Source organism: Parus major, chromosome Z (assembly GCF_001522545.3).
Source record: "Parus major isolate Abel chromosome Z, Parus_major1.1, whole genome shotgun sequence".
Classification (NCBI taxonomy): domain Eukaryota; kingdom Metazoa; phylum Chordata; class Aves; order Passeriformes; family Paridae; genus Parus; species Parus major.
The window spans coordinates 51309881-51328263 of record NC_031799.1 but is presented as its reverse complement, the minus strand read 5'-3'; the positions used below and the strand labels follow the sequence as shown (position 1 = coordinate 51328263).

At 40.4% G+C, this 18383-nt stretch overlaps 1 protein-coding gene across 1 annotated transcript; it reads left to right on the top strand.

Annotated features, from left to right (window-relative positions):
• The first annotated feature begins 26 nt into the window (after positions 1–26).
• On the top strand, positions 27–17394 carry HSDL2 (hydroxysteroid dehydrogenase like 2). The gene is made up of 11 exons (XM_015652512.2): positions 27–98; positions 2858–3021; positions 3441–3539; positions 3672–3786; positions 8701–8804; positions 9789–9887; positions 13741–13935; positions 14435–14506; positions 15855–16043; positions 16510–16638; positions 17094–17394. The coding sequence occupies exons 1-11, from the start codon at positions 82–84 to the stop codon at positions 17204–17206; spliced, it is 1296 nt and encodes a 431-aa protein (XP_015507998.1). The 5' UTR covers positions 27–81; the 3' UTR covers positions 17207–17394.
• The last annotated feature ends 989 nt before the right edge of the window (positions 17395–18383 follow it).

Here is an 18383-nt window from a genome sequence, read left to right as displayed (position 1 = left end):
CCGCCCCGAGCGGCCGCGGCGGCTGCGCAGCGGAGCGGGCCCGGCCCTGCCCCGGCCCTGCCCCGGCCCGGCCGCGCCGCCATGCTGCCCAACACCGGGTAAGGGCTCTCGGGACGGGCGGGCTGCGGCCGGCGGGGGCTCGCCGGACCCCCCTGAGCGCTGTCGCCCTGCGGGGCGGGCGGGACTCGCAGCCGGCCAGCGGTGAGGGGTTGTAGCGGAGGACACGCGTGTCCCCGCGGGGCCGGGCCAGCCGAGGGGCCCCGGGCAGCACCTGGGCCCCGGGACGAGCAGTTCGGATCGTACAGGGGACTTGAAGGGTGTTTTGCAAGGGAAATAGCGGAGGAGTTTAATGTAAATTAGGCACTGTATCAGTAATTTCATATGGAACATTTATATCAAAGTATAATTACTTACTATTACTACTACTATTGTTGTTGTTATTGCTATTTTTGTTATTATTGTTGTATAGTAATTTGGTCTTCTACTAGTGCCTTAACCTGGCAGTCAAGTTTTCTTCCTGTGCAGGATCGTAATTTAGAGGTGTTTTCTGCCTTTTTGGCTTTTCGGAGGCCAACACTGCTATCAGCTGGGAAGATAAGTTATTTGATTCTGTGTGTTATAAACAGGATTATGAAATTCCTAGATTCCTTAATGTGTGTAGGTTGCTTAAAGTGTCCTTGATGTGACCTGAAGGTCTTTATTGGCAGTCATCTGTGTGGGAAAGGAACTGATCGTAACGTTTTTCAAGATTGTAGGGCACAGATGTCAATTTGATGTTTTCTGTCTTATTATTCAACTCTGATGAAAGTGATGCAGATGTGACTTTCACAATACAGGTCATAAGAAATTTCAGCTGGGCAGATATGCTTTATGAACTTTAAACTCTTGGGCTGCTAAGTGAATTAAGAAATAAATCTTTAGTCTTGCAAATATAACTAACTAACCACCACCCTCTGAGCCTGACCAACCAACCAGTTTTTTACCTGTCAGGTTGCACATACATCCAGATCATAGCATATGCAGCAAAAATATTATGATAGTGTTGAAAGACCTGCATTCACCCACTCCATTGAGCAATGGACCTGCTTTTCCTACCAGTGTAACAGAAGTCTCTAAGCTTTTGATGCCCTTCACAAGCTGCTGCTGCAGGTGAACTTTGGTTTTCCTGACGCCACCCCAGCATGCCCTGGTACTGTTTCTAATTCCTTCTTTGTGGCTTGTCTTTGCCCCCACACTTTGTATGACACTTTTGTTGGGAGCTAAATCACAAGTTCCCTGCATAGCCCTGCTGATACCGGTCTCCTGGTAAAACTTCTTGTCTTCCTGAGTAGACCACTCCAGCCCCAGGCAGGGCTTAAAGCCCCATCAGCTTTTCTCTGCTGTTTTCTCCTCCAGGGCTGCCTCCTGTTGGATCCCATTTACTTCTTCCATGACTAAGGTGAATTGTGCTGACCTCGTACTGGTTGGTTGAAGGTAGAAACTAGATTCTGGCCTTACTTCATTGAGCTGTGCACTTTGACTATTCATATCAACTATTCCAGACTTGAACTTTTCTCACTGTGCTTGTGACTGAACTCATGGCTGTAGTTTTTTGTGGTTCACTGTTCTGTTTAGATATTTTTCTTGCTGTGCCTTTCTAATACTCTTAAGATTTTGCTGATAAAGGCAGTTTGAAATGGCACTTTCAGGACCTGAGACCCCTGATCTCAGGTTGACTTCTTGAGATCCTGTAGATGCCTAGCCTTGCCTCTTCAGGGGAAGAGGCATCTCCCCCTTTCTGCCCCATTCCAATTTTCTGCCTTTTGAAAGCAAACATCCTCCTAGAGAGTATTTAACAGAGAGATGTTCTCAGATTAGAGGAGAAAAAAAACACATCTGAAACATGAGGGGGAGAAGGTTTGGCCCAGTCTGAAAGGAAAACTAATGGGAGCTCAGAGTGTAAGCTTTTGTAACATTTGTTATGTGACATTTGTGATTCAAGCATAAAGTGAAGTTACTGTTGCACATTGTTTATATGAATTATTCAACAGAAGTTAAAAACCTGAACCTCCTGGGTTTTGCTACAGTGTTACATAAAGCAATATAAGCTTTATGTGGAACACTGAAACACGCATTCCTTTAGTATGGAAAACCTGTTGTCTAAAAGGCTTTATCATTGAACATGTTTGTGGAGTTGATATGTGTCTTCAAAAATTCAGTGATACTGTGTTAGCCAGACAGCTTTCTCAGGGTTTAAAACTTGTTAGTTTCTCTAAGTTGATTGGACCTGTTTATTCGGAGAACCCATTGGACTACACCCAGTTCCTGGGAAGCTGTCAAGTGTAGAAGATTTAAGAGAAAAATTGCCATTTCTGAAAATAAAGCTTTTGGCATTTGCATGTGACACTGTGGTTCCAGACTTGGTACTTTATACCACATTGATACATCAGTTTTGTGTTTAGAGCACTGTGATTAATAGAGTACAGAGATCTGTGTAGGTGTGTTGTCTTGTTGGAAACTGAAATTTTGTTTGTACAAATTACTCCTTTTCCACTGCAGAATATAGCAGCTCTGTTGTAAAACAGTGTATTGGATCCCTTTACAGAAAGGGAGAAATGTAACTGGGTGGCCTGTGTAACCTTCTTTATAGTGTTTGCAAACTTGGGATGTGGTCTTACATCAGTGGTACTTTTCTGTAGCTGTAGCCATCCCTTTTGTAGTCCCTGGGCTGTTTTCTTAGTAAAAGGACAAAGGCATTTACCTGGCTGGGAGACTGTGGTAATTACATTTGCCCTTAGAGTCTGATAAAAGTCAAATGATTTACAGCTTCTGCTTTATTCTTTTCTTCTTTACCATCCACTTTCCCCTTCACCTTTAGGAAACTGGCAGGATGCACTCTCTTCATCACAGGCGCGAGCCGGGGCATTGGCAAGGCCATTGCTTTGAAAGCTGCCAAGGATGGCGCCAACATTGTGGTAGCTGCCAAGACAGCTGAGCCCCATCCTACTCTTCCAGGGACTATCTACACTGCTGCAGAAGAAAGTAAGTTGTAACAAATGAAGGTGCTGGGCTGGGTGTAGTAAGCTCTTGCTTAATTACTGTACCTGACTGAAAAAATGCATAGACTCTTAGTTCACATTTACTAAAATAAGCTGCTTCTCTTGCCTCCCAGGAATGCTGTAATATTACTGTAATGAGGATGGGTATGTGTATATACATGTAAAAATGCTATGCTACTTGAGGTGTATGAAATAAACATTTGCAGTGTTAAGATTTGTTTTGGCTTCCCTGTTCCTCATACAACGTGTTAAAAGGTCACACTTTTAAAAGGTCAGAAGTTTGAGAGTGTGATTTTCAGTGCTGTCTTGAAGCAAGTCATTGCCCAAGAGATTCTCAGAAGGTTCATATTAGTTGTCCCATCTGAGAGCAAATTTTTAAATGTTTAATTTTTAATTGTGCAGTTGAAGCAGCTGGAGGAAAGGCTTTGCCATGCATTGTTAATGTGAGGGAAGAACAGCAAATCATTAATGCCGTGGAGAAAGCTGTAAAAACTTTTGGAGGTAAGTTAAGGCATGGGGGAAGGCAGGCATTAATAGGCAGATTGTTCAAACAATAAGGAAAAAGAACTATCTGCCTTATTTATGCTCTTTTTTTCTTTAAATGCTAATGTGAAATGGCTTACTTTAAACCAGGGATTGATATTTTGGTGAATAATGCAAGCGCCATCTCTTTGACGGGCACTTTGGAAACAGCAACAAAGAAGGTCAATCTTATGATGGATGTCAACGTACGAGGAACCTACCTTACGTAAGTGCTGAGAGAAGGAAGCAAAGCAATTGTAACAGAATGTATGATGTTATTTCAGTTTTTCTGAGAAATCTGTAGCTGTCTTGCTGCCCTGGCATTTGAGTGCAGATATTCTGTGTGTGTTCATAGGAAATTGCTCAGTTATTGGTCAACTGATTTGAATTAATATTTCCAAGAATTATTTGCAAGTTGGAGTAAACAGAAACCTTATTACTGCAGTCATTAAATGTTCACAAGCCCCTCCATGCATGTAGGAAGAAAAAAGTAATTTGTTTCAAATTAAGCTCCAGCTCAGCTTTATTAAATGCTGATGCTCCTTTATTTCAAGCAAAATGACTACATTTTTGCATACATCAGATCAATATTTTACTTGCCAGTTTTCTTCTCATAAGCTTCCTTCTCATCTTTAGAAATGTTGTATTAACCATACTTAAAGAAGAAATGTTAAAGATGTAACTTAATGATCCTAAGTGTTCTCCACCTACTTTCAGCATATCAGTTCTGTTATTTATTTAAATGAACATACTAAGATTTGATTTCCCAGTTCCTGGGGTCTTTATTTTCCACATATTTGGAGGTGGATTTAGCAGGTTGAATCATCGTTACATTTACAGGATGTAATTTAAAGCACCATCTTAAAATGAAGACTTTGATTTTCACAGGGTTTATAAAAAAGCTCATGGAAATTCTCTAAATTTGGATGTTGCTTGGTGTGATCAGAAAGTTTTGTATCAAAGTATTACCACAGAATTATAGAATAGTTTGGGATAGAAAGCACCTTTAAATGTCATCTAGTCATATCCTCCATCTAGACTAGATTGATTGCCATTCTCCTTTGTGCAGATCTGTCTGGTTGCAAGCTCTTTATAAATTGCTGAATGGATTCAACTGTATTGCTGTGACAAGTTCCATCTTCTCCTTCCTAGCCAATATTAACAGTGATTTTATTGATTTCACGCCTAGCTATTCCAAATTAATGGGGAATTCTTAAAGTGTACTTTTGGTCCTATTCTACCTTGAAAAGATTAAAATTCAGGTTCTGTTTGCTGCAAGTGGAAGAGCATAAGAAAAATCAGTGCCTCTCAAGGGTCTTTGTCATTGCTTTTGTAATTCTCAATTGAGAAAGCCTAGTGAAGCATTTTTGCCTTTTCTTCTCCTTGCTTTGAATGTTGATTCTGATTGTAATTTGTGGAGACCTACTTTCAGTTTAATGTTCAGAAAATTACAATAGCTTTAAAAAAAAAAGATGTGGACTTTCTGCCTGTGTAGAGGCAGTGCTAGGGAAGATGCCCCATCTTAACAATTATACTTGTTGACATAGAATCATGGAATCATGTTGAATCATGGAATGCATTGGGCTGGAAAAGACCTTAAAACATTGTCTGCTTATAAGCCCCTACCATGAGCAGAGACATTTCCCATGGACCAGGTTGCTTAGAGCCCATCCAGCCTGGCCTTGAACACTTCAGTGGGTGCGGAATCCACAGTTTCTTAGGCAGCCTGTTCCAGTGTCTTACCACTCTCAGAGTAAAAAGTTTCTTCCTAATATCTAATCTCAACCCACCCTCTTTCAATTTAAAGCCATCCCCCCTTGTTCACTCACTCCATGCCCTTGCGGATAATTCCTCCCCCACCTTCTTGTAGCCCCTTTAGGTACTGGAGGGTTGCAGTAAGGTGACTCCAGAGCTTGCTCTTCTCCAGGCTGAATAACTCTCAGCCTGTCCTTGCAAGAGAGCTGTTCCATCCCTCTGATCAGCTTGGTGGCATCCTCTGGAATTATCTCAAAGGTCCAGTCTCCTTCCTGTGCTGGGATCCCAGAGCTGGATGCGGGGTTCCAGGTAGGCTCTCACCAGAGCAGAGCAGAGGGGCAGAATCCCCTCCCTCCCCTGCTGCCCACACTGCTTTGGATGCAGCCCAGGACACGTTTGGCTTTCTGGGCTTGGGAGTGCTGATGGCTGAGTCATGTCCAGCCTTTCATTCATGAGCACGCCCTGGTCTTCCAGCAGGGCTGCTTTCAATCTGTTCATCCCCCAGCCTGTGTTGTTAATGGGAGTGCCCTGACCCAGGTGCAGCACCTTGTTCGTGGTCTTGTTAAACCTCATGAGATTCCCATGGACTCCTCAAACTTGTCCAGGTCCCTCTGTGGATGGCATCCTGACCTTCAGGAGTGTCAGCAGCACCACTCAGTTTGGGATCATCTGCAAATTTGCTGAGGGTGCACTTGATCCCTTCAGCTGCGTCATTGATGGAGACATGGAGTAACGCTGGTCCCAATACCAACCCATGAGGGACACCACTTGTTGCTGATGTCCATCAGGATTCTGAGCCATTGAACACTACCCTCTGGATGCCACTGTCCAACCAATCCTTTATCCACAGAACAGTCTGCCCATCAAATCTTCTCTCCCAATGCTAGATAGAAGAATGTTAAGAGGAATCTTCTCTAAAGCTATACAGACTAAATGACACCTGTAGTGCTATCCTTGTCCACTGTGTAGGCCTTCCATTGTGGATAGCCATTTGGTTGATCAGGGAGGACTTTACCAAGGTGAAGACCCTCTGATTGTCCCAAATCATCTCTGTATCATAGGATCACACCTGATCCTAGGAGGATCTGTTCCATGATCTTCCCAGGCATGAAGGTGAGGCTGACAGGTTGGTAGTTCCCAGGGTTCTCCTGTCCACACTTTTTAGGCATTGGTGTGTTTCCCTTTTTCCAGACACCTGGATCTTCACCTGATTCCACAATTTTTCAGATACAGAGTGGCTTGGTAACTGCATCATCTTATTCCCTCAGGACTGTGAGATGCATGTCATCAGGCCCCATGGGCTTATGTATGTTCAGTCTCCTCAGATGGTCAGAAACCTGATCTTCACTTAAAGTGGGAAGCACTTTGCTACCCCAGTCCCCATCCTCCTGTCCATTTACTTAAGAGGTATGGGAAGAGAAGTTGCCATTGAAGATTGAGGCAAAAAAAAATCGAGTTCCTCAGTCTTCTTGTCATCAGGTGTTACCAGTTTTCCAGCTTTGCTTATCCCAGAGTGCATGTGTATACACTGTCTTTGCCTTCTTTTTCTGACTGACAAATCTGTAGAAGCCCTTCTTGTTATTCTTTGCATCCCTTGTAAAGTTCAGCTTCACTTTGGCTTTCTTCACCCCAAACCTACACAAATCTGTGCCCCTTTATTCTTCCTAGGATACTTTTCCCTGCTTCCACTGGCTATGTGTTTGTTTCTTGTCCTTTAGTTTGACCAGAAGTTCTTGTACTCATCCATGCCAGTCTCTTGTCTTCCTTGCCAATTTCTTGTGCCACTAGATCACTAGCTCTTGTGCTTTATGGAATGTGTCCTTAAAAATCTGCCAGTTCTGTTCTGCTCCATTGTTTCTGAGGGCAGCATTGCAAGGGCTCCTATTGACTAGCTCCTTGAAGAATTGGAATTTTGCTCTTCAGAAGCTCAGGACCCTGACTTTGCTTTTTGCCTGACCCATTTTCTTCCTGACTGTGAACTCCACCAGTGGGTGATCATTGCAGCCCAGGCTGTCTCTCATCTTGGGGTCCCTGATCAGCTCTCATAGGTTTGTGACCGTAAGGCCCAGTATGGCATCCCTTCTGGCAGGGTTATTACTTGAATTAAGGAGTTATGCTCCATGCATTCTCAGAATCCCCTGGACTGCCTGCAGCTCACTCTGCTACTTTTCCAGCAAACACTGGGCTGTCTGAGGTCTCCCAGCAGGACAAGAGCCTGTGAGTGTGATCCTTCCTGTAGCTGGAACAAGAAGGTCTCATCAATAGGCTACCCTTGGTCCAGGACCTGTAGTGACACCAACCACAAGGCTCCCTTTGTTGCCTCAATCTCTGTTTCTTACCCACAGACTTTTACCTGCTCATTGTTGTTCTTCTTCAGTTCACAGGTCGTTCTTCAGAGGTGGTTCATCACATTTTAATCCACTTCTTGATGCAGAGGGAAACCCCTCCATCTCTCCTTCCTCCCCTGTCCCTTCTTAACAGCCGTCAATAGCTGCAATTGAATAATGGGATTCATCCCACCAAGTTTCAATAATGGCAGCTAAGTTTCTTGGTTCCTATGCATTAAGAAATGAGGCATCTGTTAGTGAACCTGCCATTGAAAAGAGTTGAACCCCCAGGACAGTTTAGGAGGTAGTAAATTATTTACTTTACTACTATGGTGATTTTGCTATTGAAGGTGTTGAAGTTTTCCCCTTTGTGGCTGAGATTATGTGTGGGTCCTGTGGGAATATATGAATAGTTGGTGACTAGTGTGGTGATGTTTGAAACTATGAACTTGATTAAAAATTCTCAAGCAGAGATCAAGTACAAACGTGTACCCTAGTGCTAGAAGTGAATTCAAAAGCCAGTTTTTGGAAAGTAAAAGTTCCATTTTACAGAGATGTGTAAATTTGAAGTAGAATTCTCTTAGAAGAGAAGAGGCTCTCAATTTTCTTTGGAATATTTGTAATAGCATTCTGCTATGCAGTACTATTTCTTCAACATGGTTTTAAAGAAGAAATAGGTATGGGATTAGAAGAGAATATTTTTATGACTAAATGATGCTCTGCACTGCTGATTTTGGTTGTTGCCTTAGAGTGTTTTGTTGCCCCTACCACAACTATCACAAGAAGATTATGGCTTATGAGTATCTGGAAAATTAGCTTTTGTCAAAACTGATGCACTAGTTGGAGAATGTGGTCCAATTTGCAGGAATGAATACTAGGCCTAAGTGATCTGCAACAGATACTTTTTGTTGTTCTTTACATCAGTTAAATACTTGATACAAGAAGAAGCTTTTTCTTGGGCTGTTGAGAAAATACTGGTCTACTAGTTTTGTTTTTACTGTAATAATAGGTGTTCTATAAAATAAGAGGCGACTGATATGTCTGAATCCATCTTTCAGGTCTAAAGCATGCCTTCCTCACTTGAGGAAGAGTAAGAACCCCCATATCCTGAACCTTAGCCCACCTATGAATCTGAATCCCATGTGGTTTAAAAATCATTGTGGTGAGTAGCATTCAGAGCCTTTGTTTCTATTTTGTGAGAAACATATAAGTACCTGGTGAGGTGTGCAGTAGTACCAGTGCAGAGTGGCAGATCTTGTATCTTTAGCGACACGTACAGACTGGCACTAATGGTTCCTCAAAGCATTTTGTAACTGACCTACAAAAATTGTTTTGTGGGAAAATGTAGTGGGCAGGTTTCAAGGCATCATCCATCCTTTTTGTTTTCAGGTTAAGTCTGTGCTTTTCTATGGGAATTGTTAGGATTACAAATTCTCTGCTCCAAATAGAGACTGAAACCCAAAATTAATTTTCTTACTGATTCAGCTTCATGGGTTTGTTTGGTTTTTTTTACTATGGATAAAGCTCAATGTTGTCTTTTAATATGGAAATTATTTTGAGGTGGAAAAAGAACTCCATGTTATCTTGAAGTTAGTGTTGCTCATTTTAAAACTGTAGCAAAAGTTCTCCATTTTGGACGCTTGTCATGTTTCACTCCAGCAAGTTCCAGTTCATTACCCTGGAAAGTTTCTCTTCTCGAAGTAGATAGGTAACAATAGATATAGATTTCCTGTCTCCCACTTTTTTTTTGTCTACAGAGACTAGTTTGGCCCTTAACAGCTAATATGCCTTAGGCATCTTAAAAAAAAATTATCACTCTTGTCAGTGTGCTGTGTATAAAAAAATCACCATGCAGCTAGGCTTCACCTTTATTTTTGGCAGGACATGTGAAGCTTTCATTTTGTTTGCAGTGAAAAGATGACAGACTACAGTTTGTATCTGATGGAGATGGCAGGTAGAAGGGAGAGATTTTGACTCTAGGAAAATAATTTTTTCTGAAAGCCCTGAATTTTTCATGTGAACCAATTATCTGTTTCATCTCCATTTCCTAATTAAAATTATATTTTACCTAGAGTGTAAACTTTTTTTTAAATTTATTTTTCCATTTATATTATTTTTTAATTAATTTTTTCACTTCTTGTCTTAGCTTATACCATTTCTAAATATGGAATGTCCATGTGTGTTTTGGGAATGGCTGAAGAATTTAGAGGAGAAGTTGCTGTCAATGCTTTATGGCCTAAAACAGGTAATTTTTTTTTTTAAATATTACTGAAATACTTACTTTCTGTATTTTGTCTGTTAAAGCTTGTTTTATTTGATGCTGAATATACTTCAGACTTCTTCTGGAATAGATTCAAGTGACTGAGTAGTTCTTTTACGTATTATTTTTTCATCCTGCATGGGTTCTGGTTTTTATTGCTAGTTCTCACTAGGCTATTACCACTTTGATCTAAACTCATCTTCAGCTAGTTTGAAACCACACAGTTGGTTGAAGCATGTGTGTAGTGTTTGGCTTTTCTGTGCTTTTTCTGATGCACCCAGTGTTTTGGTTTGGACAGAATTACAAAAATAATTGTATGCTTTAATGAGTGGATATTGAACATCTGTGTATGTAGTACTAATTAGAATTCCTTGCTAGTTAAACTGTGAGAGCTTACTGACAAGACAGATACCTCTCTACATGCGGAAATAATTTTCAAAAGGCCTATTCCTAGAAATTTTGGCACAGTGCAATTCTGTGAAGAGTCATTCACAGAACCATCTGATTGCAAATTACAAGAAATTAAAGAGCTCTCCGGAAGAAAAATACGCTCAATGCTCCCATGTTGTATTAGCTTCAGTTTTTTTTGTGTGGGTCAGTGAGGATAAGGGCTGCTGTTTGAGATCTAGCCAGCTGTTTGCCAAGGAGTCCAATCTCTTTTCCCCAAATTTATCTATGGGCAGAAATGTTACTGAGTGTTAAAATCAATACTAAACAGAATGTAATCCTGCCCTTTAGTGGTATAAGTCCAGTCACTGTGTTACAAAACATTACAACAGTGTTTATTTCCTCAACAACTGCAAGCAAGGAAGGAGGAAGAGGAGATAAAAGTATAAATCAAGATCCTTTTCTGATGATGGTACTCCAGTTTAAGAAGTGTTTGTACACAGGCACTTTGCAATGTTTTCCTGTTAGGAGTTACAGGCCTCTTTTAACCTTTAGTGGGAACTCGAACTCTCTGACCTCCTTTCTCTAAAATAAGAAATTGGAGGAAAACTTCACTATTTCAGACAAAATCAGCCAAATTTCTCAGCTTGAGTACAGTAGGTGATCATCATTTGAACAGTTGGTTTGGTGTGTCTGACAGACTTGGTCCTTTTTCATTGGTCTGGATACTTGCATCTTAAATGATTCCAGCAAATGGATGCCTCATAGTTCTGCTCACTATATGAGTTCTACCCACAGAAATATTTTGGTAAGGGATTGACTTCTAAAATTATAATTATATCTTTCATGATAATTATATCATCATGTAACCTATACTATTTTGAAGAACAGTAAGGTCTTCATCTCTGATGTACTGAAGGCAACTACACACATAACTTAAGAATATGGATTGCCTTGTGGTGAAGTCAAAGTTCACCTTTCAGAGCTCAAGTGTGTATTTTTTGGGTTTTCTTTTGTATTTCTGAGGCAGTTAAAAGAAATGTGCATTTGTTAACACATACTTGCTTCTTAAGTGCCCCAGGAAAACATCAAAAAATTTTCAATGGAGATTTCCCAGTATCTGTGTCATCTGAAATGAAACCATGAAACCTGATTCTTGGTCTTTAGCTCCCTAGATCCCACTCATCCCCTCTGTATTCTCTTTAAAATGGCACTGCTAAATGGATTTTATATCTCCTCAGAAGCCAGTAGGTGGGAGTAACTTGGTTTCTCATTAACAAAGGTGACCTTTTACCTACTATTGTGTGGTTTTTGGTCATTGACTGATTTAGCAATGTATATTGCCTATGTGAGTTAGGGATAATAAAGGAATTAATCCAGAGTATCTCATTCCAATAGAGAGACATGAAACTGCAGACAACCAATTTCACTTATTTTTTCATGAAAAGAGTGTTACAAGATTTCCCATTGTAGGTGCACATAATCATATACTGCATAGACACATTATGTGGATCCTACACAGCTTTCTTATTCTGAATGTGTTGGGAAAAACATCCACTACTATTGTGGAAATGAGTCAGTGGTTTTATGGGTCCTATTAAAAACTAAAGAATTTTTTTCTGCAGAGACCAGCTGATTATGCTAGGTATTTATTTTGCAACGTGGCTGCTTCCCCCACCCATCTGAATTATTTGACCTCTGTTTTTTTCACGGCAAGGGAAAAATGGACCTGTGAAAATTTCTCTCTCTACCACAATGGAGATTTTTTTCAGATGGGTGGCTAACTTTATAAACAGAAGTTACATTAAGTCTTATATCACATAGTTGAATAAATTATTTCTTTCTAGTTTTGGCATATGCTGCAGCACTCCCAAGTACAGTACTCCACAGGTACAGTAGTAGTACCTGTGTCTCAGATGTGGTCTGGTATTAAAGAATGTCTAAGGTAGTACTAATAAAACTTCTATACAATCTGATATTGTTAATGTGGGGAAGCAGAAAACCGAAACCAAATACAAATACAGTTGTATCTTTCTCTTGAGCATTACATTTCCACTGTGTCCTTGGTAACATACCCATACCTGCTAAAATAAGAAGAGAACACTCTGGGAGCTGCTACTGGTTACAGAGTGAAGCTAATATTTGTTCCCCACATGATCCTGCAGAACATGAGGCTTGGAAATGCAGGAAGATTCAATTTTCAGATGAAAACAATATATATTCTAATAAATGCTTTTTTTAAAATAAAGATTCCTCTATGTGAGATGCTACAAAGAAATCAAAAAAAGTAATTAAGCTTTTTATAAAATCAAAGGTATACAAGCAGAGCTTTTCATTTTCAGAAATCATGCCTGCTCATTCAGTGATGCCTCCATGAAAACTGATGTGACATCAAGTATAAAAGATCATAATGTGTGAATTCTCCAGTAAAAAAAGAAAACCCCTGCTTTTGAAAGGTTTATCTTCCAAAAGTTAACAAGTTAACTTTCTTGCGATCATCCAGAGAATCAGTGTTACAGACTTCCAGGGTATCTGAAATACAGTTGCAAAGTTCCTAATTTAAAAGCACACTATCATCTCACACAAGTGTGTTTACCCTCAGTGTTAGTATGGATGCCAGGATCAGTTCATTAATCTGATTCTTTAAACACATGAAGGTATGTTGGTAATAAGAAGCCAGAGTTCTCCATTTATCTAAAAGTAAAAGAGGACATCTGTCAAAAGGGCAAAGGGCAATCCTGTCAAAGAGAGTGAGTGCAGAGGAATAATAGAGGTGTCGTGGGATAGAACTGTGAGTCAGTCTTTCGATGTGAATTAGAGGCAAACCCACATCACTTTATATGAAATGAATGTAGTAATGTGAGCCAGACTATGAGGCAGTACTGTTTGAAACCTTTTTGCTTCAGTCTATGCAGATAGGGTGACTGTGCTTAGAAGAATAATAGTTAATAGTAACAGAGAAGTGGTAGACCTGTGGGCCAGGAAAAGGGAGCAGCTTTATGAATCATCAGAATAAATATTTAAGCAAACAGAACTTGTTAAATTTCATCATAGTATTTGACTATGAAATATTCTCTGAACTCTTGGTAGTTATTAAAAAAAAATCATGCAGAGCAGATACTACTTCAGAAGATCAATAAAAGGCAAATTTATTGACTTTCTTAAAGATGAGAAAAAGACTTAGGTAGACCTACATGTATGTACAGTATATCTGTTACTTTTTATTTAGATGTATACTTATAGCAGTTCAGTTGATTCCTGTGATAGTTTAATGGATTTTTACTGTTGCTTGTGAAGAATTATTTGTTGGTAGGTAGTATTTCACAGCTTCTGTCCTCCTAGAATTTCCTTTTGCCTGAAAGGAAAATAAAGTTTGTTTACTTGTGGAAGAAATGAGAATTGCATGTCATCAGTGTTAAAGCTTTGCTTTCTTTCCCTCCAAACTTTCTAGCCATACATACAGCTGCTATGGATATGCTGGGAGGAGCTGGAATAGAAAAACAGTGCAGGAAAACGGACATCCTGGCAGATGCTGCATATTGCATTTTGACAAAGCCAAAAACTTTCACTGGGAACTTCATTATTGATGAAGTTCTGCTGAGAGAAGAAGGAGTTAAGGATTTTGATGTTTATGCAATTGCACCAGGTAAAAGAGATCTTTAAAGGTGAGAAGTTCAAGAAGGAGAGAAGGATATATGGAGAATATTAATACAGTTTTGTTTCCCAGGGTTCTTGAATTAGTTCATAAAAAATGTTGCTTTGTCTCAGCTTTGAAAGCATGCCTTACTGGAAAGCCCATATGTATCCAGAGTTTAATAATTAAATGCCTATTAAATTAAATTAAGAAATTCTTTAATGAAAGGAAAATCTACCTGCACTGTAGATGTTTATTTAATGGCTCATGAGATAGATTTTTATCTACGTTTTTTCTTCTGTGATGTTCTTCATTGCAACCTTGGAAGCCTTCTAGGTCAGATTTTAAATGAACAAAACTCTAAACATCCTACTTCATGCTATGCTTTTCCTTTAAATTTACTTATAAACTGAGATACAGTACTACTTGACTGTAGTTTCAGATGAAATGGATTCTTTCTGTGTAAATCCAATTGACTTGGATTTATTATTACACTTTTCCTCCCTCTTAGGTCACCCTCTGATGCCTGACTTCTTCTTAGATGTTGAAATTGACACTACAGCTATGAAGCAAGAAAGAGATGGTAGGGAAAACACTCTGTGTACAAGTCCATAATTTCCATAATTAATTTCATTTCACAGTAGTGAATGTCCTCTGTTTTCATTTTTTACTCTATAATTTGGACTCGACTCAAGCATTTTGGCAAAAACCCTTTTCTCATTTGGAGAGTAAGATTTATAGAAGTGACAATGTAGTCAAAACTGGGAAAAAACATCATACCTCCTGAAGAACTTTGATGGTGTAAAATGAGTACATTATTTTGAATAATTGTATTTTAATCATCTGAATTATGGTAGTAGGAAGGTCACAGGTAAGTTTTGCTGGAAAAAGAAATTATAATGCAAACAGTGTATTTTGGAGCAATATCTCCTTTACATTGCTCATTTATGCCAAAGAATATGACATAAAGCCTCCATGGCTTCTTACATGAAATGTGCACAATGTACACAATGAAAATAACTCTTGGAATAAATATAGAAATTTTTTGAGAAAAGGGTTGCTTTTGCTTTTTCAAAAGTGTTGCATGTCAAAGTGAAGGGCAACTAAGAATGCTGAGCTGGCTTTATATGAGTGTCAAAGTAGGGATAAGGCCAGAGTAGAGGAGGCAGACTTGAAAGTGTTCCTTTCTGTTGGAAATACTCCTTGGTCAGTCACACTTGGACCATTCTGCCAGGGGCAAATGGTGTTAGTTCCTTGGGCTCCCACTGCTGGTTTTTTTGTAGGGACTTACGCAATAGACCTAAGTATTTTTTGATACTGAAAACACCTGAGAGACTTTAAACAGGATTTTAAGGGGCTGTTCAACTTGATTGGCTTTGTAAATTGCAAAAGATTTCCTTTATTGTTAAATGTGCATATTCACTGTGGTGAAGTAAACCACTGATCAAAGCAGTAAATTGATTTCCACCTTAAAAGCCTTTGCAGGAGCATTTATGAAAATATGCATGTTCTTTCCAAGATAGACAAGTCAGAAGTGTTTTGGGGTGAAAGTGATGGCAATTAAAGACACTGATTTTTTCTTTTTAATGTTGTCAGGACTAGTGTATGGATTACATTAGAAAACTGTTGTGTGAACATCTGTAATGAGCTGTGAACAGTCAGGATTAGAATTTTACTGTGATTTTATTTTCACTTTTCTTTTGATCTATCAGGAATCGAAATTTATTGCAGAATTACATTTAGTGATGTACACCTACTCAGATTCCTGGGTGGAGAAGGCATCCTTTAACACTGTTAAAACTGAAATGTTAAAATATTAATTTTCCCTACTTTGAAGCTTAAATCTTTTCAAATGGAGTTCTCTGCTTATGTTTCTACATTCATTTGTAAAGTGATTTGCATTTGAAAGAGAAAAGTAATCTTTCTCATAGGTGCTGCCCAAGAGGAGAAGAAATTAAGTGGAACCCAGCAGGAAGGAGCAGATGGAGCAAAGGTTAAGACAGAATCTGCTGCAGCCAAGCCATCGGGTCCCGTTGCAGAGACATTCCGAGTTATTCAAGGGGCAGTGACTGAAGAGCATGTGAAAAGTACTCAGGGTGTCTTTCAGTTTGAGCTGTCGGGTAAGACCATTGCTTGTGCAACCTTGCTTAGCAAAAGGCACTGGGCATTTTCAAACAGAATCACTTTGGAAGCTGTCCCAAAGCAGACTGACTCCTCTTCTCTTCTGTGTGACGCTCCAGGCCCACCCAAGCGGGCGTCGGGAGCCGCTGCCCTCGTGCCGCACGCGGAGCCTCTGTCCCGGCTGGCACAGGGTGGTGTGGGAACAGACAGGGCACTCTCGGGGCCACAGGAGAAGTGCCACCAGCTCTGTGAGCAAAGTGCAGCCTCTGGGCTGTTCTGCCCATGGCCCTGGCTCGTGGGGCTTGGGGCGTCACGGGGGACAAGCGGTGGCTCCTTGCTGAGCATCCACCACAGAACCGCTGCAAACGCGCTCGGCTGCAGCCGTCTGGCAGGGGCAACAGAGAGGGAGGGCACAGTGCTCTCACCTGGGCGCTGCCTTCTCACCTCCCTTCACTCCCTGTCCAGGTGACGGTGGAGGAACTTGGTATATTGACCTGAAGACCAAGGGTGGGAGCGCTGGCTTCGGGAAGCCTCCGGTGACAGCTGATGTGGTTATGAGCATGTCGAGCGTCGACTTTGTGAAAATGTTCACAGGTGAGGGACAAAGGCCTTTGTCAAGGGACACAGCTCCCAGGGCCCAGAAAAGCTTCTGCTGATGGGGGAGTAGAGCAGCTTCTTGCTTTGTGATCTGGGATTGGAGGAACTTGCAGCTTTTTGTGGCTCAAGGGAAAGTGCAGGTGGGAGCTGCTTGGATTTTTCTGCACTCCTGTGTCCTGTGAAGAGGAAGAGTGCAAAAGGTTACACTGCTTTTATTAACCAGGTGCTGACATTTTAGCAGCCAGTGCATCTTCAAGAAGAATCCAGTCAATGTGTTGGACTTGTGCTCTGCACATGTCTGAGCAGTGTTTCCTAAATGTGCGCTGCTTTTACTAGAAGGACTTGGTACCAATATAGATGCTGAGGTTTCACTGTTGTGGTATTTTATTTTCTTGTGCAAAGGCTTTTTCTAGTTCCTTTGGTATTCTGATGGTTTTGTTTCTTCTTTTTAGGTAAATTAAAGCCAACTCTGGCCTTCATGTCTGGAAAATTAAGGATTAAAGGAAACATGGCACTAGCAATAAAGCTTGAGAAGATGCTTTCACAGCTTAATTCTAAACTGTGAGGGGAAACCCATACTAGCACAACAGTGGCCTTTCATATATAACTGCAATGTTGTTTAAAATTTTAGTCCTTTTTTTTCTGATGCAGTATAAGAAATATTGATAAAATGTGAGATTTTTATAGAAGAAATAATTCACTCTGATTAAGAAGGTGTCTATGATTAAACTAATTCCTTCTCAGGAACACTTAGGTTCAAGGTGTTTTCTTTATTCCTTCTCCTCTGGGTCAATGTAGGGTGTCTGAAATGAGTTTTTCCCCACATAGTTCATTGTGCACATATCCCATGGAAAAGGTGGGTAGAGCAAATGGTACTCTGTAGATCAATGCTAGAAATGCTGTGCTGAATTTACTAAGCTGGTTTAGAAATAGAGGTAATGTAGTCACTTTAACAGAGTTTTAATTAGACCTGGTACATTCATAACTCATATTTTTCTTTCATGAGTTTATTACCTACATGTGTTCTCATACCTCTGTATTGCACTGAGTTAGGCTGCACCGCCATACAAAGTGATAAGTAGGTTTTCTTCTTATCTTCTTATTTTCTTTCTTCTTCTCATGTGCTCTCTCTCTCTTCCCCTATCCCCCTACATCCCTGCAGCCAGTCATTTCCCCTTCCTTCCATTTGGCTGGTAAAGATTTAAGGTAAAACGATGCATGCCTCCACTTTGTAAGTGCCCAAGTGCACACATGGGCTGCCACTTCATGTGACAGCATCAGATGGACCAACCTCTTAAAATGTTTATTCTTGGTGGCCAAAAGAACTGCCCAGAATCTGCATCATTCACTCTTCTGAGCAAGCTGAGAAGGTTGCAAGACTTAGGATTTATTTCTTGATTAACTTAGAAGACCGACTTTTAAAGCCTGTGCTTGTTTAAAATTGCTTATGACCTGCATTGAGAAGGTCACATCTGTATTGCTTTCATCACAGTTCACAGAATCACAGAATGGGTCAGTTTGGAAGGGACCACATTGGGTCATCTGGTCCAACCTCCCTGTTCAAGCAGCTTTGTCCTAAAGCACATTGCACAGAATTGAGTCCAGATGATTCTTGAATATCTTCAGTGAGGGAGTCTCTTCAACCTTTTGGACAGCTTGTTCCAGTGTGCAGTCAAGGACACAGTAAAAGAGTTCCTCGTATTGGAGTGGAAATTCCAGTTCATCAGTTTTGCCTCTTGGTC